Here is a 23,447-nt window from a genome sequence, read left to right as displayed (position 1 = left end):
ACCCAGACGGTAACGCTGGGCACTTTCCACTCTGCCTAGATGACATTACCGTGCTGTGTTCCACCGGGTTCGTCCCTAAGTCTAACGCTTTTTAACATCTATGTGTCGGAATTAGCCAGAGTCATCAAGGCATATGGAATGTGCCTAACATCGTACGCTGACGACACACAGCTGGTGCAGTATTGGATGGCCAGCAATTGTCTTAAATTAAACTCCGACAAAACGGAGGTCATGATTTTTGGTAAGCTGTCTCCTATCTGGTCCAGCTCTTGGTGGCCATCGGCTCTCGGCTTCCCACCGAACCCTGTTACCAAGGTCCAGCATCTTGGCATTATATTTGATGACAAACTGACTTTTGCACCGCATGCTAATGCAGTCATCTCAGCCTCGGTCGATAAACTCCAAATAATTAAAAAGATCTTACTGTTTCTCCATTTGAATACAGGAAGGACCTTGAATAGTGCACTGAAGATGTCATCTTTAGATTACAGTAATGGACTCTTTGCCAATGCACAGAACAGGGTTATTCAAAAACTGCAATCTGTCCAGAATGCGGCAGCTAGAATGCTGTCAGGAACCCCCTAAATTCAAGTCCATCTCACATGTCATCAAGAGATATCACTGGATGCCAGTGAGGAACCGAATTAAATTCAAGGTATTATGTATTGCCTATAAAGCCTCCTGTAATCTAGGTCCCCAGTTCCTAATAAAATGCCTAGCCATCCACATTCCCAACAGGCCACTACGATCCTCCAATGCATTTCTTCTGACAGTACCTTGTACTAAAACTGTCTCTTTGGGTGATTGGTGCCTTGTTGTCACTGTCGCAAAACTCTGGAACTCTTTCCTGTTGGAAATCAGATCCTGTCAATCTCTGTTAGCCTTTAGAAGAAAAATAAAGACTTGGGGGTCATTAGGATGACGGGCGGACTCCGCCCGCCATCCCATCGGGGGATGGGACCATCCGCCATAAGGGCGGGGGTCCCGTGGGGGGTATTAGGATGCGCCCACCACAGTGGCGGGCACATTATGCATGTTTAACATTGCGGCGGGCGGTGTCTACACCAGCACCCGCCACAATGTTAGAAAAGCATGTAATGCATTGCATACACAAAGCGGCAGGCGCCGCGTGGTGCCTGCTGCATTGTGTATGCAAATGCAGGGGGGTACCACAGGTACCCCCATGTGCACCCACCACCTCCCCTTCTCCATGGAGGCCTGCAACGGGCCCCCAAAGTGTAGACCGCATGCCTTTCTGTGGCAGCAAAACTGTAAATTCAGCCAAAGAAGCCCACAGGATGCCAATCAGTACTGACACTTCCTTTTGTGGGAACATTGCATATCGAAACTTGGTCATTTTAGCTATTTACCCTGCAACCCGCTGCATTTTTCATTGGTAAATTGGAGATTCACATCCCTGAATCTCACTGACTAAGTTATGCCCCTTGTGGTCACCATGACTCTCCATAATATAAAGTCATTTTTAGAAATTGGGTCAAATTACCATGATTTTTAAGACTTCTTTTTTAATTGAAATCAGAACTGAATCACAAAGTAATAAAGAGTTGAACAGAGTACTTCATTATAACCATGTATTATAAGCTTTGTGGAACTCAGCACTCACCTGCTGTCCTACATTGAAACTTTAAATCCAAACTCGGGAATATAGGTTGCACTGAATGGAAGATGGTTTGTCAGGTATCTAGTACAGACTCTACAACTGATAGAAAAGCCTCCTTCCAAGGATGTTTTAAGTATCAAGGATGCAACAAATATAATGCATGATATCTCCATGTTTAAATTTCAGAATAATATTTTTCTATCTAGTACTGTTTTCATCTGGGTAGACGCATTTCTTTTATTGAATGGCAAAAGACAAGTTGTTTCCCATCCACACAGTCAGAAAAAGTGTCTTAAAGAGTTTTGTGTGTGTTTTGTAAGCTGTACTTAAACTACACACTGAACAGCACATTAGATTGACAAAAAAACAGACATGATTATTTCATGTTTTCTGATTCCAAATGAACTGTCACAATAATTTCTTGAATTAAAAAAGTACAACACAAATTATTCTAATAGAATTAAATATCATACACATAAAATGGTAGTAGTCTACTGCACAATTGTCCCTTTTGGGGCCCCTCAATGTTCCTAATATCAGCATAAATAATGCAGAATTGGCATGATTTTGATTGAAATGCAAACATTCAACATTGTTTAAGATGCATATAATATGGGCCAACAGAAAGAAATCACTGATTGATGACAAAATATGCTATCTCTGCACTTTTTAAATTGAATGCATTTAATACTCAAGTCACTGTTATTTCATGATAACTCATATGCAGTCTGCCAATATGCAGAGTGTCAAATGTTGAATAAAATTAGTGATTACACGTTATCTCTGTTTTGTTACGGACTTTACACTTGTGAAAACAACTAAAACGTAGGTTGTTGTACTAAACATTACTCTCCTGGAATAGTATACAAGCATAAACATTAAAAAAATTATTTAATACACAGTACCCATTATTTAGAATTGTATCCACCCTATAATGCACATTACCTTTTTCAATATGCATTCTTTTTGTTTCATGTCCAACATCATGGCCGGCGAGATCCCCCTCTTTTGGCCCCGGTAGGACATTCGGCGATAAACTCATCAACATCTGGTTCATAGAAAGTCCATTCTGATGCACTGCTGTTAAACATCAATGGAGTAATTTAATCAGCAATTCTTTTTTTTGATTCTTACATCAATGATAACATTTGCAAATTTAAATGTTTTTACTTTATAGAATTTCTTCTGGTAATTTTGACCATATAATGCAGCGACAACTAAAGAGATGATACAATATTATCTGTTGAAATACTACCAAAAAATCAATCATAAATCAACTTTGTAATATGATCAATTATGTTGTTTGATTGTGACACCAAAGAATATAATTTGCTGCATCAAGTACGAATGGAGATTTAGAAGCTCTCGAACGTTGTATGTTGAAAGTGTAATAAGTAGAAATTAAGGTTTAATATTTTGAACTTTCTTCTGGTTCTGAAAAATCATCTACCCATTACAAGGACAGTATATAATTAAAAGGGTATTATTTCGTTTATGAAAGGGGATAATGATTATGTCATACAAACTCTCGAAGGGTCTAAATATGAAGATTTTATATACTGGAACAAATATTAACCTCACCTGGCACAATGCTTTCTGCCATTTTGAGACTATAGAGCACAATAATATTAAAGCGGTATTGTGCAAAATGATCTGCCTCTTTGAAGCAAGTCAGCTGACATAAATGTATTAGGATTCAGTTTAGTGTGCTTTCTCCACCAATGAAATATTTTGAGCTATAGTAGGCTTGGAGTTTGATGGTATGAGGAATTTCCAGTATTTGCTCTTACTCTATCACCTCAGTAGCAAATAAGAGGATTTTTTCTGAGATGAGCAGGAGATACAGTGGCAACTCTGTAATATTATCAACTTGTTGTGGGTTGTCAGATCCTCTACTTTATGCATTTTAGTGAATCGTCAGTGATAACAGTAGGGCTACTGCATGCTGGTAAACTAAGATGAAGATAAACAAACTGATGAGTGTTACATGGGATTTAATGCATACAATTAAATCAGCAGGTCATGATGTTGTCATGGTTTGTTTTCATTGGAAAGTGTCCTCATCTCTGAATTTAGCACAGTTGAAAATATTTTGAATGTAGCCATACAGTTAATTGTTGTCTGGCTCTGCTTGTAGAAGACATCATTACGTAAACGTGAGAGTTGTTTTTGACCACAAAGTAGTGAGCAAAACAGTTATATGTTATTATCAATTAATAAAACAAATCCAGGAAGAGTTGAACTCTGTTCTGAAAAAATAAAGACACAAGAACACCTATACCAGTTTGGCTTAAAATATAATCTGTAACATATTGAAACATTCAATTGTTTTAGGTATTCTCATCACATTTTTTACTTTATGAGATGTTGGTTGTTTGCTTAGTTAATGCTAAAATTGAAGCAGCACAAGCTAAATTGCGAGAAAACAATATCGCCAAGGAAAATATTTAATTCATCGTACAATGGTTTCTTTAATATCTGTCACAAACAGCAGATAGTATGGTTCTGGTGTAACACTGGTTCAAAACTTTACTATTTCTGCTAAAAGAATGTACCTTCATAATTATATTTTGGGTGGGTTGCATACTTTGTGACTTGTAATGATGTTAGAAGATACAGATGCCATTCGTCAGACAGTGCACAGGAACACAATACCAAGAATTTGGACTTCTCAATAACTAGTTCATCTACATATTTGTGTATACAAGGTTGTTAGTCAGTTTTCATACACAAACACAATTATATTTAGTTTGTTTTTACCAATGATAAAACAATTTTAAATCATTCTGAAGGCAGTAGTGTTGGAGGACTTTTTCAATAGCAAGGCAGCAAAAATTGCATTCTAAATTAAATGCATTTCAATAAATGCAGTATAACTGCCAAAATGTAATGTCATTTGTACTCATAATGATTTGTACAGCATATCATCATTTTAATACTCTTTTTCAATCTAGCATGGTGTTTGGGTATGAGGCTGAAGCCCTCAGTTTAAAGGAAAACTATGTTTACAAATACTTTATTTCCTCTATGCACACAAATAGTCCTTGGTAACTTTAACACCTTCATCTCAACAATGAATTAAGACAAGTAAATACTAGAGGCAGAACGGAGTGCATACGTGCTATGCAATAGGAATGAAAAATGAAATTTGAAAAAAATCAATTGTAGGCAAATATTCCAAAAAAGGTTATAAAGAAAGGCCATATTTACATTATGTTGAATGGATAAGACCCACTTACTTTGGGGGGAAAGCAACTAGTTGATGGTCAACAATGTTAAGATTGTTTGCCTTTATGTGCATATTAACTGCTCTGTATCTTGTACACTGCAAATTGTCTGTAGCTAACCAACATCAATAATACTACAATGTCCTCACTTTAAGCAACAAAGGTAGAATGCATCTGTACCTCTATTTAACTGAGATACTTGGGTCCTGCTTTAGGAGTTACTTCTACATTGAGAGCACAGCTCATATGAAAAACAGGTCTTGCATCAGTTATGCCTTCAGAAAGACAGTTGTCTGCTCCTGTTTATTCCATTAGTACAGTGGTGTACTCCACCTGACCTTATGGTATAGGATGATACCATTAGCAGATTTCACATTACTAAAAAGCACACCTTAGGAAGGACTATTCACACTCTTTTCTGTTTCACTAAATAATCCTTCTTTTATGAGAGTACACTCCTCCTGTATTAAAAAGTAATGGTGGTGGGCCAGGATGTCTGGACGCAAACCATTATTTTTGATCGAAGAGCAGCATTGTAACACATATGTAGATTTTCAGGTCTTTAAGCAAAGTGGTAAGAAAATGTTACTTCTTTCAGATTTCATAGCAACTGAAGTGGATTCAGGGACATCTCAAGTTCAGGTAGCTTTAGTTCTGGTTCACGTTTAAAATTGATTTGGAAGGAGTTGGAAGAAGCAGTGAAACAACGTTTCTGCCTTATAAACAATTTTCTGCTGATAGTGCATCTCACAGTTTGGATTGAATGGTTTATGAAGGAAATATGGTGCACCTTAGTGTAATATTTCCTTTCATTTAGTTAAGGAACTGATTGCTCAAAAGCATTTTGCAGTCACATCGCTGTATTATTTTACAAGCAAATACAATGGAACAACGTTTTAGCTAGTTTAACCATTTTTAGGAAAGGAACATCCCTTCGACTATTAGAAGAACATCAATGAGAGTGGGCCAAATTGATGTCTTAAATGCTGCTTTAATCTCTAAAGGCTAAAGGTACTCAACAGAATCTCTGAACTTGTACATGCAAGATTCACTATCAGCCTTAATAGTGGCAAGACAAGTGTCTGAGAACATAGAATCAAACATTTACATCCACCATTTCCCTTTGTATCATTATCCAATTCACAGAAGGGATTTTGAGAAATGTGGGTTGGATGTAACGATATGGGTCCTAATAACATGCATATAAATGCCCAATCCTATATCTGAAGCTGCTGACAAGTAAAACATATTCTGTTGTTCTATATGCATTCATCAGTGAGACTAAATAAAAAGCACTGATGTAAACATGAATAACATGATAACATGAAGTCATTGACTATGGAGTTTTAGTTGGGCTCGTTATAACGTGTATACACATATTCCTCTAAAAAGCTGGTGGGAATATAGAGATGCTAAGATGATGACAGTGCACCAGGGATACTGTTGCACATTTTCTTAAGTACGTGCTCAGGGAATACAACTCAATCATTGAAATTAAAGTTTAAAAGACAAACCATTTAATTTGTTTTCAACTTGTATCATCTGTTAATGAGATGACTTAGGATCTCCGAACACTCATGGATAGTTGCACACATTCTTGGTCAGCATTCTTATATCACTTATGAACTGGTCTATTTTCATAAATCCTGCATTATAAACTTTCAAATAGACGATTGACAGGTGGATTCTATTGCACTTGTTTTATTTGTCACATAACCACTTGAGAAAATAATCCCATCCCAGGTAAATTGGGAACATTACTAGACTCCTGCAAGAGAAATATATAGGGCCCCATTAGGATGATGAGTGGATCGCCTCCGCCAGGTTGGCGGTAGCCACCGCCGGCCCGGCGTGGGAGATCCGCCCACCATCCCTGCAGAAATGACCCCCGCCATATTAGAATGGCTAGGGGGTCTGCGGCGGGCGGAAAGACCGCCCGCCGCTTTTCTGCCTTGCGACCCGGGCGGAAAAGACTGCAAAATAGTGGTGGTGTCTGTGTGACACCACCAGCCATAATACAATGTGCTGTATTGGATGCCTTTCCGGAGTCTGCTTTGGGGGCCAGTTGCGGACCCCCATGGACTCTGGAAGGGGGTGGGGGGTGCACATGTGGGGTACCTATGGTACCCCCCTGCCTTTCAAGGAACAACATGGCATGTACCGCGTGGTGCATGTCACGTTTTGCTTTGAAATGCACAAGATGTATTCTTAGCATTGTGGCAGGCGGTGCTTTCAGCACCGCCCGCCACAATGTTAAGAATACGGGGTGGGTACCCAACTGTGGCAGGCGCATCCTAATAGCCCCCACGGGACCCCCGCCCTTATGGTGGGCGGTCCCTAGTACCGTGAGGATGGCAGGCGGGCAAAGCCCGCCCGCCATCCTAATAGGGGCCATAGAGTGATCCATTAAATTTACTAGAAAAAGCAGTTGAAGTGTGCCAACAAAGTAATTACATTTACTACAGTATTTAAGAAAGAAGATACTTTTTTTAATTTCCTCTCTTGAAAAGTCACCTTTCTGTCAATCATATGTAGCATATTGTAAAAAAATCAGGTTATTAGGTGAGAAAATGGAAACCCCACTCAAATAATTAACACAATACTTGAAATGTACTTTATTGGTTTGGGATTTTTCTTGTTTTCACTTTATCACTGGTGGAGTGCTGCATAAATACTTTACACATTGCCTCTGAGTTAAGCCTGACTGTTTTTGTGGCAAGTTACCAGAGGGTGTACAAGTTAATTTAGTTACTTTTGTGGTTCACCCTGACAAGGATTTTGCTTATTATTGGAGTGGGGCTTTCAGTTCTTATTTCTTACACATATGTTACCACAAGATAGAAAATGTGGTTGGGCTTTCTTGGACCACTAGAATATTAACATTATGCAAATTGCTTAGGCTTTACCTCCGCACTTTCTATTGAACCTAAAAATGTATGGTGAGTCCTAAATTGCTTGCCATTGTACATTATGCATTGGAACTGTCAGCACCACTCGTGCACAACTCAAATACCTGATGAACATATAAAGGATTCCACTGCACATCACAGAATCTGAAACAACACTTCACTGCTTTTATCAAAATGATCACTACAATAATACTTCATAACTTTTCAAATGTAAAACAAAATTGTTTGACCGTATCAAATTTTACACACCTCTTGTAGGAATTTGAAATCTAGAAGCAAAATTAGGCAAACCAATTTTGGACTATTTTGAACCTATCAATGATTGAAATAATTGATAAAAAAATCTACCAGCTCAATAGACAAGATTTGGAAATATATATTTTTTTCACCTGGTTTTAAAAGAGTTCCATGGTAGAATTGCAGTGAGTCCCAGGAGAAGCAATGAGGCAGAGTAGCTGAAAGAAAAATGTGTTGAACCCTCACGATTGTTTGGTGCTTATTAATATTCAGTTTACTTTTTACATATCTACAGAATCAACTAGAAATAAATATTGGGTAAAATAACAGATAGACCCTTTGAACAAAGTGAATGCGTTTCAAAAGAATGCACTCTTGAGTGAATAATATATTAAGAAAATATAACACATATCACTGTTTGTGTGTGTTTGATTCCATCTACTTGGATTTACATGTATATGTCTATGTGCATTCCTATAGTTCTAGAATGCTGCACATCTCATATGGTTGGTAACTAGCTTGTGCCTAAGGCTACACATTATCAAAATACAATATACCTAAACCTTGTTAATGATCTAACCAACAACATATTCCCTTATATAATCTAACATAAAAAAGTCTCCTCATATTGGAAAAGTTCAATAATATTGCACTTTATCGATAGTATCTCCCAATGTAAATGTGTCATTATTTTCACACTGGGCTCTACTCAGTATTTCTCTTACTGTTGAGATTCATTTGGTAGGTATTTGCTTATTATTTACACCAACCTAGGCATTACATTTTGATATTTGAAGTTCATAGAAAATATTTGGTGTTTCAATCACAAGTTAATAAAAAAGCTTTAATATTAAAGTATTTGTGTTGCTATGGAAAATGATAGGTAGTTTTGAAAGTGCCTTTTTACTTGGGGTTTAACTGCATGCCTGGCAGAGCTGTAATCTTGTTCAACCTACTTCTGTAGAACTACTATTGCCCCAACGATAATGAAGTGGCACACAGCCAATAATGAATTACATAAATATTCAGCTCCAGCATTCCAATGCTTATTTTTCTGTTTCGACCTGTATATTTTACAGTATCCTACCCTCAGTGGGTGCCATTTCACTAATACTATTTCAGCTGTATGGCCCACCAGTTGTTAAAGGCCCTGACCCTCCTTATAGAAACAGACCATTAACAATGATTACAGCCTTCAGCATAGGGCTCTAATGCTATAGTACAGCATTGCAAACAAATGATAATATTTTACCATGGTATTTCATCTCTACTTTGAAATATTTTCAGAGATTAGCAAATATTTATGGTGATCAGAAAATGGATTTGGTGATACTCTCTACAATGTTTAATGTAACTATGTGTCAAAGTCAGTGTAGGACCTACGGATTCGATCAGATGAGCTCTCAGTCCGTGCTGGAGAACTAGAGACGCTACTACTTCGATGAGAGGATGGGTGGCTGCCTGGCCGTCGCCCCTCTTCAAGGGATGGAGCAGGAGATGGACTGTCTGGAACACGCTCCTGCAGAAAAACACATACGAAACAAAAATAATGAAAAAATATAAATCAGATAACTAGCCTCTACATTTAGGAGGCATATATCATTGCCAGCACGATTGCAAATCTCTGTTTACTCACTCTCTTTTCTCCCTTTTCTTTCCCTGTCACAATATCACCACACAATTTCCTTTTTAAATATTACAGAACATGTGACACCGTCGCCACAAAGAAATTATCTTCCTGAAACATAGCACTCGGTGCTGGCTATGAGTGACTTTTTGACAGCTTGAATCACAGTTTATTTTTACATCTTTTGCAGCCTTGAGAAAACCCAGGTCCAGATGACCATGTAAGGGCGAAACACGTGTGGGCTGCTGAAATGCTTCAAATTGAACATTGTAACACTTTGGAAATATGATGAAAACTCCAAAACAAGGAATGAAAGCCAAATCAAAAATCATCATTAGAAATTTAGAAGTTTTCTTTATTTATTAACAATCAATAAAGAGAAGGATGCACTCATACATTCTCAACCATAAAGCGGATGTCTATAAACTAAAAACATACTAGGTTAATGTGTTCTTCTCTAATTAAATATATGCTGGGGAGGTGGCAGAATCCTGATAAAGTCCCTTTCTGGAATTTATAAAATGGTTATGACTGATTGTAAATGGGATAAAGTACCTCGTGCTGCACAGTATAAGGATATTGTAAGTCACTAAGAAGCTCTGTGACCATGCAGACAAACTATTGCGAAGACCAGGTTCCTTCGTATGGCCATGCACCCCTGAAAGATCAATACGTAGAAATAAAATTTTCCCCAAGTTCTCATATGAATGATTTCTAGAGATTAAAGCTGCTCTATTCTTACATGTGGAATGTTTACAACATTAATATAATTCTCAGTTTATTTCAGGCCTATGCCAGAAGTAGCTTAGTTAATGGCCGGAAATTAAAATGTGGACATTTCACATTTCCAATAATGAGGTTTTCAGTGGATCACTGTCAAAATATCGAAGGTCAAAAAATCGACCTAAAAATATATCGGAGCAAGAATATCGATCTCAAGAATATCGACATCCTATCTACAACATGGTCAGTTCAAAAATATCGAAATATATATATATTGATGTCAAAAATATCGTTATTAAAAATATTGTAGTTTTTTTAGGTAAATGAATTGTGTAAAATAAACTAAATTATACTTATAAATAAAAACAATATAGTTAAAAATATTTCATAAAGTGTACATTAACAAGTAATATATATAATTTAATAAAACAAAGTGAACATATACATATAATTTATATTTATATATATATATATATACTTAATCAGTTTTATTAATTATTTCAATAACTTATAAATGATTAAAACAGTATTATAAATTACAACTATATCTATACACATAAAACAATAACATAAATAAAAATTAAATAATTATTTATAACATATTCAAAAAATGTATTTACTTTTAATATTTTTAAAATGAATTATATACTACATTAGCTAAATTAATACAACACATATTAAATAGTGGAGGGAAGAAAACTACTATTTCAACCACCAAAAAACAGCAGTAAGGAAAATGTTGGATAGCGTAGGGCTTAAAATTACTATTCCCACTATAGGGAGTGCAACAGTAGGAAAAGTGGTGGAGAGCGTACGGGTAAAAATTACTATTCCCACTCCAAAAAGTGCAAATGTAGGGAAAGTGTTGGATTGCGTAGGGGTAAAAATTTCTATTCCAACTCCAGGGAGTGCCACAGTAAGGAAAGTGTTGGATAGCGAAGGGGGGAAAATTACTATTCCATCTCCAGAGAGTGCAACAGTAGGGAAAATGTTGGATAGCGTAGGGGTAAAAAATACTATTCCCACTCCAGAGAGTGCAACAGTAGGGAAAGTGTTTGATAGCGTGGAGGTTGAAATTACTATTACCACTCCTGAGAGTGCAACAGTAGGGGAAGTGTTGGATAGTGCAGGATTAAAAATTAACATACCTATAAATAATTTTTGTTTTTTAATAATTAAGGATTTAATTATTAAATAACTATAATTTATTTACAAATACCAATAAATAATTATTACAAACATAATTACCAATGAATAATTCATTAACAATAAATTAACAATATCTACCAATAAATAATAATTAATAAAAACTAATTACCAAATAATAAATATCGATTAATACAATATTTCCCATAACAAAAAACATATTAATTAACCAATTAAAAAATGTTGAACAATTAAATATTTTTCTATGCCAAGAAATAATAATTATTGGGAATGAATTACCAATTAATAATTAGTTATTAATATGTTAATTGAAATATCAATAAATAATATTTAATGATATTTAATTACCACTTATTGATTAAACAACAATAAATTAATTTTCATAACTAAACAAATATAATTTAAAATAATTGCCAATTAATAATTAATGTCCAATACATTAATTATCAATACCCAACAATAAATGTAATAATTACTGAATTAGATTTCAATTACTTTCAACACTATTCCCCTATAAACGTACAACACACTTCAATAATAAAATAATACACTTAACATAATTATCAAGTAATCAATTAGTTAAAAATAATTACCAATTAATAAACATTAATTACCAATTAATAATTAATTAACAATAAAATAACTATCAATCCTAAGAAAAGAAAAAACGTATTACTTAATTACAATTAAATTACTTCCCACCCTATTACCCTATAAACCCAGAACCCTCTTCAGAACTTAAATGCAAAAATTAATTGCAATTAATTTATAATCCTAAAAATGTATAATTAATTTAGTATAATTAAATTACTTTCCACCCTATTCCCCTATAAACCCACAACCCGCTACAGAACTTAAATGCAAAAATTAATTTAAATTAATTTATAATTCCTAAAAATTAATAATTAATGTAGTATAATTTAATTAGTTCCCACCCTATGCCCCAATAAACCCACAACCCGCTAAGGTACTAAAACACAAAATTTATTTAAAAAAAAACATTATTAACATATAAAAAGTGTATACATATATTTTAAAACCAGTAAAACACTTAACAAAAAACAAATTACACATACATATTAAATACATAATAAAATACCTAACAATAATATAAATATCGATATTAGTAACATCGATATATTTGATATCAATATTAACTTCGATATTACTCACATCGATATAAAAAAAAAATCGATATTACTTACCTTAGGGTCGATATTCTGTCCATTGATATTCTTAACATCTATATTCTGTCCCTTCGATATTATCAACTTGATATTACTGTAGGTCGATATTTATTTTGATATTTTGACTGCTCACCGGTTTCAGTATCCTCCATTTGCTTATAGTATTGATTTAAGATATTTGAATGGGGCACAAAGACTATAGGAAATTATTTCCCCCTTACTATAAATTCTGAATTGCCAAATATTTTCGGTGGCTTGGACTTCATATATCCCACTAACCTTATTTGGTAAAAACTCGTAAGATTAGGAAGCAACATTTAGCATTTGTTTCTATTTAGTACACCCCACATTGAATGGAAGGTACTTGCAAGACAGTTCTGACTTTTTTAGAGCCAGTGAGGGCAGGTTCTTGAAACTCAGTGATGCATTTTAATTAGGTTACAAAGCCATAGAGGTGTAGAGTGCTATCCCAAAAGGTAATATATGTTTTTACTGTATTGCTGCAGTCGAGTAGGCACCTAAAGTAGAATATATCTGTTTATTGTTTCCACACGGAATACAAATTACACATTATTAAAACGATTATATGCCTTTGTATCACCTTCGTAGCAGGCAGTAGTTTGTTTATTAATTTCTGAGTTGTGTTTCATGTGAAACATAAATACTTGCCTACATGGACATGTGCCACTTTGAGAGTTTGGCAAAAAGTGCACAGGCCTTTCAGTGCCATCCTTCTTCTGTACTGGTAAACAATGTAAGTGCCTATATAGCGAGATATTTAGTCATACTCGAAATTTGTAAAATATTTGTAGACTCTGGAATGCATCCAAGAAAATTCACAGATATTTAAGGGACAAATGTGGTATTAGATGTAATTGGCTAGGTTTTCTCAAAGGTTTAATGGAAGGGTATTTCACTGAATGTTTTATTAAATTTTAAATTCTCACATAGTGCCATTAGTTCTGAAGTGTGGGGAGTCCACCTCTTCTTGGGCTATAGTTTGTGGTCATTTCCTCCCAATGTTAAAGTATAACATGTGATTATGGTTGTGAGCAGTAAAAATCCTAATTAAAATTTAGGGAGAGATCAGTAGAAAGACACAGGGGTAATTTGGACCAGGTGACTTTAAACCTCTCTAAACTAAATAATGAACAGCACAATTATTTCCTGTCTGGGGAGTAAGGAATTGATAAAAAGGATGATTAATTTCCTATGATCTCGTGTAAATCTATGCTGTATTATGATTATTAATAGCCTTAGAGGTAATCAGAAGTCCTGTACAAAATGGCACTGTTGTTCTCCAGTTTGCTAGGGTCCTACCTATGTGTATCTAATATTGGTGAGTGAACATTTTGAAATACGTTTTTTTCTCATTGCATCACATTTGAGTCCTAAAATAGGGAGACAAATTGAAGGAGAATGAGAATGAGCCAAATACAGGTATTCATATGGAATGGGAAATCTCTGAATTCACTTTCACAGGACAAACATCAGTCCATATAGCACAAATATAAATGTACAAGAAAGTCAAGAACCCCACTTTCATAACACATGTTATCATATGGACAATGATATATGGCAGATGTGGAAATATACATATACATGTTTGCAAACACTTGTGTGCAGTATAACTAGAGATTCATTGATCGCAATATGTGTTAGGTTTTCCATTTTTGAATTGTCAAGGACCCTGAGAACTAGGCAACACAAATTTAAATTCAGTTGTATCCAGAATGAAAAGATTTGTTCCCGCTTCCTTTCGACCACATATTCAAATGAAGCAACACGCTAAAAGTACGCTCAGCTGTCAAAACTCAACAATGTGCATGATCGAATATTTGGATGCGAATGTTAAATTTACATAGCTATACATCTAAACAGAAATAGAAGCATTTATGTAGAAAATGTGAAAACATTTCAAAAGAAAGAAAAATTGACATTTTACTCTATCATTCCGGTTTGGTTCTCTATATAGTCTCCAGGTGTAATGAAACCGCTAACAAGAAGAGTCTTCTAAACCATATGAAGGTGATTAAAGCCATCTCAGGTGGAAAGCATCCCCAGGTCATGGCTGTCACACTGTTTTGTGATTCATGACTGCAACAATCTGCTGTTCCAGCTTCTTGCAGCACTCTCCCTATTCATTCCACTCATATATCTAAACATTCTATTACACAGAGACATCTAATGTCCATCTAATTTCTGAAAGGGCAACTTCAAATAGTCTTTCAATATGTAAAGACAGGGAATGGTAGGCACTTCCAGCATAACTTATGAAATCTAATTCTCAAGCCACTTAGAGGACCGATGGTTCCCACATTTAAAGTGTCAATGTTAACACTCATATTTCTAAAATCATTTGATTTAAGGTAAAGCTGAGTCATTATCACAAATATATTCATATATAGCAATGTTATAATATTATTTACAAGCACATGCACTATTGTTTATCACGTTAACTTTCTGTCTTTCTCCTTCCATTTCTCCTCTCTATCTCTCTCCATTTTCACTTGTCTCACCAGAAAATCTGTAACGGGTGACTGCATGTTGCAGACAGTTACAGTTACTTGATACGCGCAAAAAAATATAAGATAATATAAATTAATCTTTCAAATAGTTCACATATGTTTGGAATCTATCATAATCAAAACAGCAGGTTTTCATACCCAGGAATTATATGCATTTTTTCGTGCACCTGAAGAATAGATTTATACCTAATTGGAAGACTGTGAATATCAAAACATATGTTTATGATACAAAATACATAATGGCAAATATGTGTTATGGCCATATATTGCATTGCAGTATTTCAGGGTCATTGAGTATCTATGCACTCAAACTTTGCATTTTATTACATACATAATAGTCTTACAGCACTGTAGTGCATGCTTACTTATTATCTACACTCTATTGGGCATATTTTGGGCCTATTTGTCATAGCTAGCTAAATAATGTTGAGATAGTGAAGGTCACAACACGTATCCCGTCAATGATTCATATTTGTTGAATTAAATACTAGCAATAGTCAAAAACTTTTTAACTCAATTCACAGATTTCTGCTTAAACACAGAAGCAATCCAGTTACCTTAATGACTGATGTCTCAACTCTAGATGGTGGGCTCTGTACTTGTGCTGCGGCAGCCATGTTAGCAATGGTGCTAAGGTGGTTCATCTGGCTCATTGCCATTGTTACAGATGCTGGAGGTAGACTGACAGGAATCAATGGGTGTGACATCATCATAAAAGGAAGCTCGAGTCCTGTAAAAAGTGTAAAAAGCAAAGAACGTAACAGCTATTTTATACACTTCTGGTAAAGTACATGCCCATAAAGAGAGATATATCTTCCTAAAATAACAAAGGGGCATACATGCCTCCTTCCTTTAAAGGGAGTTGCAGTACTTGATACGTATTCATCAACAGTATGATGAAATATGATGGTATCTTAGAAGGTGTCATATGATAGGCAGTGAATCAAAATAGTCATACTTTAATCACAAAACAGAAATGCATTATATGTAAATTAGTTGTGCAAACACATGAGGGTTGGTACCACTACAAATTCATGAACTACTGGATGAGAGCAAAATATGACAGGACAATAACACTATCTTTGCCAGTACTGTTCTACAGTTTACCAAAACAAACAGCATTCCTATGTGCACATGCATATATTTTCCCAAACAGAGTAATGAGTGAAAGGAGCAAGCTCCAGGCAGTGAGAATAAAACAGATTTTTTTCAAAAGAGTTGAAACAGAAAATCAGAAAGTGAAAACTTGACTATGGAAGTCAAATTTTTGATCCTGTGTAATGGCTATGTGTAACCAGAAGGAAGGAAATGGGTACAAAAATGTGAGTGAGGGACTTTTCTACCATTGATATATGTGTTTCTATTCCACATTGTAGTAACTCCCAAAAGATAAACGGGATCTAGATTATACAGCAGATAGTTCAACTATGCAAAAGTAGCTTGAATGTTGTCAGAATAAGAAAAAGGTTTAGTTAGTTTAACAGAAATACATTGCAAGTAGTCTACTGTATACACTCTACATTCTATGAAATATAGTTTGTGGGAGTACACATTTAAAGAAATGAATTGACTGCAAGGCCTAACTTATGTTAAAGTGTTCTTGGGCCTTTTGTCACTCATTGAATTGTTCTGAATAAATCTACATTTGTTTTGACAAAAATGCATTTCCATCTAACAGCTGAACTATTTGTTTCATTCATTTGTTGAAAATAGTGGACTATTGTGACTGGATGAGTTACTTTATACAACATTACAAACCACCACAAGAAGATGTTGTCACTTTTTCACTGGAAGAGTCATGTGAGAAAACTAGGAACCTAATATGTACTGTATGTGATTCTTTCTCTTTCTTCTGTTGTCCCACAAGATTAACACATTTTCAGAAGAGTGTAGGAGGGCACTGAGCTACTTCAATTTTTGATGTGGTGCCAATACTGTCTTGAGCACTAACAGGTACACAAAAACACACACACACAGACATCCAAGGTATATTTCCTTTACAACAGTGTTCTGAAATGAGGCAATAAATCCCTCAGTCACCAATACCTATATTCTTTGTTTTCCTCTTACTTTTTGCACATTGTTTACCTTCTTGCTTGATCATTTTAATCATATTCCTAAATGGCACTTACTTTCACATATACTTCACGCAATGTGAAATGCTTAACATTTTCATAAAACTGCCAATTCCTTTGCTCACCATCCCTACTGCTATCACTAGTGGTGATTCTACTACAACTACTACGACTACTACTACTACTACAACTACTACAACTACTACTAATAATAATACGAACACTGAGAATATAAAACATCAAAACAATGCCAAAAATACTAGTTCTACAATATGATGATAACAATAATAATTATGAAATAATAACAATAATGGTAATGATATTAACAATATTAACAATAACAAGTATAATAATAATAATTATATATTATTGTAATAAAAATTACAGTGCAAACAACTGACTGTGTAATTCCATGTTGCCTCAACAATAATTGTTGTTATTGAAATCAATAATATTCATATTTTCCTCATTAACATGAGTCATCTTACTGTAACATAAGCTCATCTCAAACAAATGTTGAAATATTAACCCCACGTTCTTTCCTATGTAATATGCTACACTGCTAAATGTTGGCCTATGTGAATGTTAACACGGAATCTTTTAACTAAATGTTTTCTTTATAAAATGTGCTTTTTAAACATCAGTCACCATGCTCATCTATTTGATCCAAACGAACGACTTCTTGGTGTTGTCATTAGTGTGCAACTTTAACATCAGTTCTCATAGTTTAACATAGGATCCACTTCACATGTTGTCCCTGGGCTGCAAAATACAATCTGTGTGAACTTCAGTGCTCATACACTAAAATATAGTCTGCTATGATATCTGTGACATGCAAGGCAATTGATGTTAGGCTCTCATTTGGGACACACAGTTCATGTGCATTTAGTTTTGAAGTTCTGATACTTGGTTCACTGAATATGAAGCATCCATACTATTACCCATGGTTTATGCAAAAGACTGTCCCTGAGCTGAAGCATATTGTTCCCGCTTTCTGTGGTACTCATTTCTCCCACACCCATACTATAACATATAGATCACTGTACCCTTAAGATTTCATACAGATACAGATAGTCCATTTATACTTGTATCGCTACATTAAAACATATGATACATTGCAAGTTAAGTCCATAGATGATAACAAAAGGTCCACCTGATCTTCATTTGAGACACTGTAACATGTGGCCTTGTGAATCTTACAAGCCAATTTGAAATTCACAACTCACAATGTAACATATAGCCACATGGTTAATGTCATCAGAAACTGCTCAGAGAACAAAGGTTGTCTCATTTCAGATGTGGGTAGCTCCTCCATAATTGTTGATCTACTCATTTTAGTACTTGTAATCCCGAATTTATAACTGGAAAAAGAAAATGATATGCACTGACATGAAAGGGGGAAGATAGGTCCACACCTCTCAAATCTAGCATGTCACATCCTTTAATCTAGGGATCATGCACTGAAATCAAATGACAGAAGAAAAAAGTATACCTTTCCTATGCACACATTTTTTATGCATGCACAAAGGAATTTTGGCTGGTTGCTTCCTTATGTACACTACTATAAAACCACATTAATAATAAGCCAAAAGTGCTGCAGGAAAGCAGCCTTAACAACTATGTAAATAAACAATGTGTTCTTTGTTTAGTGATTTTAAACATTGCAGTAACTTTATGTTTATAATGTACATTTTGTAACAAACACACCCAACTCAAATAGCTTAATTATCAATCAAATGGCTCTAAGACAACTGTGTATGTGATGCATTTATTTATGTGCGAAACATGAAAATTAAATGTGTCATTGTTAGTGATGAAGAATGGTAGCCCCTACCATTTGACAGGAGACGGTTCTGTTGAAGAGGATTGAGAGGATGATTAACGGCAAGATTATGCTGTCCAGACATGTTGGCGTGATTCACAGAGGCCTGTGATCCTTGGGCAGGGGGAGACTGGAGTCTTTCTTTATCCCAAGAACCATCACTGCTGCCTGTAGGAATGAATATACATTATTTGGATGCTGTTAAGTTCCACATCTAGAATGGTTGAAACTGCAAGCTAGATCATGGGATAACAATTGGCAGAGAAAATTTGCATTATCTGTGGATCATATTTAGCCAAGTAGAAAGACTTTGCTTGTCCTGACATATAAGGTGGTGTATTTTATGGTTTTTATATCATATTTAGGAATATTAACTCAGTTGGGTTTCACTGGACTTGCATACCCTTTCAATTCTCTGACCCAGGTTAGAATGACAACAGAAATCACAATAATAATAGTGGTAATCACTATTATTATCAACAACAATGATGGTAACTTACAGCAAATATATGTTCATCAAAATGATCTATACTGTCAAAAGAAGCATACATGAAACACAGATATTGGTAATGAAATGTGGGTAATTGCTATATGACTTGGTAAAGCAAAGAGTGCAATTAAATAGATGACCACTTAAAGGAGGCAAAAACTTGCTTCATATCAGACCTGTTCCTAAAAGTGAAATTGGATAATATGCATGTGATGTGTTTTCAATCACATTTTATATGCTAAAGGCACAATTTTTACTCATGAAGTTGTGTATCCCAAAAGGGGTCTTATGTGCAATTGAAAAGATGAAAAACATTGAATTGTTACAGCATGCTGATACTTCAAGGCATTTAGTCCACGCAGTTAGAGTAAAGGTCTCTTTAGTAGGTAATTTTATTTTAAATGCGCCCTAACATAGCATCCAATGGTAACCAATTGATCATACTCATATGGGAGATTTCATTTAACCTCACATGGATCAGCCATTTATAAGAATAGATAAACAAAAGAAAGTTTAAAAACATTGTTTTTAAACTTTCTTTTAGCATTTAGAATTTAGCACAATGTTATATACCATATACAATTTCTAACTTAAAAAGAGTAACTGCTGTACTCTTATCATCTTTATTGTATGTATAACAAATATGTATAAATATAGCATTAGGTAATTGTTTCAAAAGGATGAGCTGACAAAATGATGTTTAACAGTGTTAGTAAAGTAATGTACTTGGCCCCTTAGTTGGTGCACAGTACATGGTCTATAGTGTTCCACCCTTTTCATAACACAATTAGCTTGTATCATTGATTTTGAGAATAGATTTTCTTTCACCATTCTTTTATGTTATCTTTAGACAACCACAGGAACTGGAAAGACAGGGAGTAATCAAGGTCCAGTATACGTACTACCGCTTATAATTATCAAAACTCATAGAGCAGGCTGTTTCTATCCAAATCCCAGGGGGAAACTATTTATGCACTGTAGGAAGCTGGCTCTCTATATACAATACCAAAAAGAGGTATAGTGTGCAGAGAGTCCAGTGGATCCTCAGAGGCTTTACAAAGGCTAAAGTAGATAATACTAATGCTCTCTTTTGTGGTAGTGTGGACGAGCAGTTAGGCTAATCAGAGGGTAGTGTTAAGCATTTGTTGAACACATAGGGGCCGATTCCGATTCGGTAAAATCCCTTACAAATAGCTGTAGGGAGCATATTTCCCGTACGAATCGTGCCCTTAAATGTCCCCGTGCGTACGATGAAGTACAACTCGGACCCAAAGCAGATCTCAGTACGAATCGTACGAAAGACCATAGGACTTAAAAATCCGTACGAATCGCATTCGGAACACACAGTATGCAACGTCCTTATGGATCGAAGCAGCATTTTCCGACCCAGCAAGTATGATTTGTCTCGTCAACACTCTGTACAACTATTTTTGTATATGAGCTCAAAACGTCGGGAAAAGCAGATTTCGACTTGAACCACGTACTCCCCATGATTGCAGGGGTATGGTGCATAGGGGTACGGTGTGTTCACCCCATGATTGCAGGGGTACGGTGCGTAAACCCCATGATTGCAGGGGTACGGTGCGTACACTTCATGATTGCAGGGGTACGGTGCGTAGGGGTACGGTGCGTACACCCCATGATTGCAGGGGTACAGTGCGTACACCCCATGATTGCAGGGGTACGGTGCATAGGGGTTCGGTGCATATACCCCATGATTGCAGGGGTATGGTGCGTACACCCCATGATTGCAGGGGTACGGTGCGTAGGGGTACATTGCGTACACCCCATGATTGCAGGGGTACGGTGCGTACACCCCATGATTGCAGGGGAATGGTGCGTAGGGGTATGGTGCATACACCCAATGATTGCAGGGGTACGGTGTGTAGGGGTACGGTGCGTACACCCCATGATTGTAGGGGTACTGTGTGTATGTGATTGTGTGGCTCTCCGTACGAATCGCTCATACGCGATGTTTTACGTATGAATCGCGTTCTCATTCCCCGGTCCGGATCGTACTTGTCGGGTCGTACAGCATGTTTACGATTCGTATTATTCAATGTGAGGGTCCGTGTCATACGGATTTTCCCTTGCTACGGATTCGATTCGGTCGTACGATTAGTTTACCAAATCGGAATCGGCCCCATAGTGGCAATAAATGAGACACATATGCAATTAATGAATCCAATACAAAAATGTAAAAAAATAACATTGGATTATATTTGTTTTTTCAGCTTGACAGAACTTTGTCTAAGGTAAATACGTTTTACAGCAGTAACAGTTTTCAATGCCAAAAGGGGACACAGTGCAATTTTCAGACTTTGCAATATTAACTTATGGCAGGAAAAAAACATTCAGCTTACAAATAGGTAACATCGACTTACAAGATCAGTCTTTGAGAGTTAAGATTAGTACTAGGGAGGGCACAGTTCAGCACCAATGGTACACAACCAGCCGCACAGTGGTGGCCGGGTGCACGGTGAAAATACAGTGTTGGGCTCAATAAAAACTAATGACGATTGGGACAATCAAACAGAAGCTGCGTACAGGTAAGTAGCAGTGGCTTGGGGAGCCAGTCTCCGAGGGTTGAAGCAAGAACTGGGCAGGGTCCAAAGCAGCACCAAGAATACACCACCAGCAGGACAGAGGTAGCTGGGTGCAGGGTGCCAACACAGTATTGGGTGCTTAATGAAAAGCAATGGAGAAAGACCAAATCAGAAAAGGGCTGCAGGTTCAGGCTTGTAGGCTGGTCAAAGGAAACCAACAGCTGGAGAGGTAAGTTACAATGTTATGGGATGGAGAGACACCTTTGGTATTCTTCACCAAGGCCTAGGGCAGAAGGGTGCAGCTGTGTCTTTTGTCATCAGAAAAGGCTTACTGGAGCAGGTTGTGATTGAGGGGGTCTCCATGCAGAGGCGGCAGGTGATGTCGAGGAGTCTGGGAGGGGTCAACCCAAGATTATCTTGGGCTCTGGATTGCTAGAGAACCTCAATGGAATCGGTGGGCCACTTGGACTCATGCCGGAGGCGATGGGTGCAGAGCTGGAACTGCGAACAGGGGTTTGTGGTTCTTCAGATTCAGAGTATTTGCTTGAATAGGGTTACTTTTGAACAGGCCCACTGTTCTCAGGAGATCTTGATCTTTGTCGAAGGCAGTCAGTCCTCCCAATGTTTTGAAGGTGGCTGGGCTGTAGGATGAGTCACCTAATGGTGCAGGATTGTCGAGGGCCACAGGCAGGCTGGTAGGGTGGGGTCAAGGCAGTAGTTCTCTCAGTCTTCTCTACTGGTGTGGTTCTGTTGTGTCCAGCTCTTCTTAGGTCATCCCAAACTGAAGAGCAGGGTCTGGGGTTATCACCTAAATACTTGATTTAGGGTCATTATGAGGGAGCGACAGGTAGTGGTCAATGGCCACCTTAACCTGAGGTGTCTACAGCCTGTATTATGCCCACCTCCTGTGTGAGTGGACGATAGTCCTATCCCTGATTGGATAAATCCCACCTTATTTAAGATGGTGGGCACTGAAAAGTCTACTTTACCTCACATCAAGCACCTAAGGGGTGGAGTTGGCAAAAGGGGGGGGACACCTCCTATTCTTTCTAAATATTTCTGCTGTCTTTGAAGCTCCATGCTACAAATAGATCTTCCTGACCAGTGGAGGTGTGAACACCTCCAACCCAGGTAAGGCATTGTTCTGGACCTCTGAGCAGGCAGGCACTCATCCCATGAGGTCAGAACACTGTCTGGCGGTAGCATGCTGGCTTATGCCAGTCAGTGGACACACTAAGGTTTGGTAGATAAGGGTTCCTCTGTATGCAATTTGTAATACATTTGACAT

General features: G+C 36.6%; 1 protein-coding gene across 5 annotated transcripts in view; it reads right to left on the bottom strand.

Annotated features, from left to right (window-relative positions):
* DACH1 (dachshund family transcription factor 1) overlaps positions 1 to 23,447 on the bottom strand; it is a 595,151-nt gene that overhangs the window by 209,667 nt on the left and 362,037 nt on the right. For 2 of the 5 annotated variants that reach the window (XM_086934898.1, XM_086934896.1), the window contains exons 4-8: positions 19,136 to 19,291; positions 15,784 to 15,956; positions 9,378 to 9,513; positions 8,147 to 8,212; positions 2,567 to 2,701 (exon numbers count right to left, since the gene is read on the bottom strand). In XM_086934898.1, the coding sequence (XP_086791024.1) occupies positions 2,567 to 2,701; positions 8,147 to 8,212; positions 9,378 to 9,513; positions 15,784 to 15,956; positions 19,136 to 19,291 (666 nt within the window). The remainder of the gene's footprint in view (positions 1 to 2,566; positions 2,702 to 8,146; positions 8,213 to 9,377; positions 9,514 to 15,783; positions 15,957 to 19,135; positions 19,292 to 23,447) is intronic. The other 3 variants (XM_086934894.1, XM_086934897.1, XM_086934895.1) reach the window with 2 other exon arrangements.

The sequence above is a fragment of the Lissotriton vulgaris genome, chromosome 8 (genome assembly GCF_964263255.1).
Source record: "Lissotriton vulgaris chromosome 8, aLisVul1.2, whole genome shotgun sequence".
In the NCBI taxonomy this organism is placed as follows: Eukaryota; Metazoa; Chordata; class Amphibia; order Caudata; family Salamandridae; genus Lissotriton; species Lissotriton vulgaris.
The sequence above is the reverse complement of the archived record's forward strand: the minus strand, read 5'-3'. Positions and strand labels throughout refer to the sequence as shown.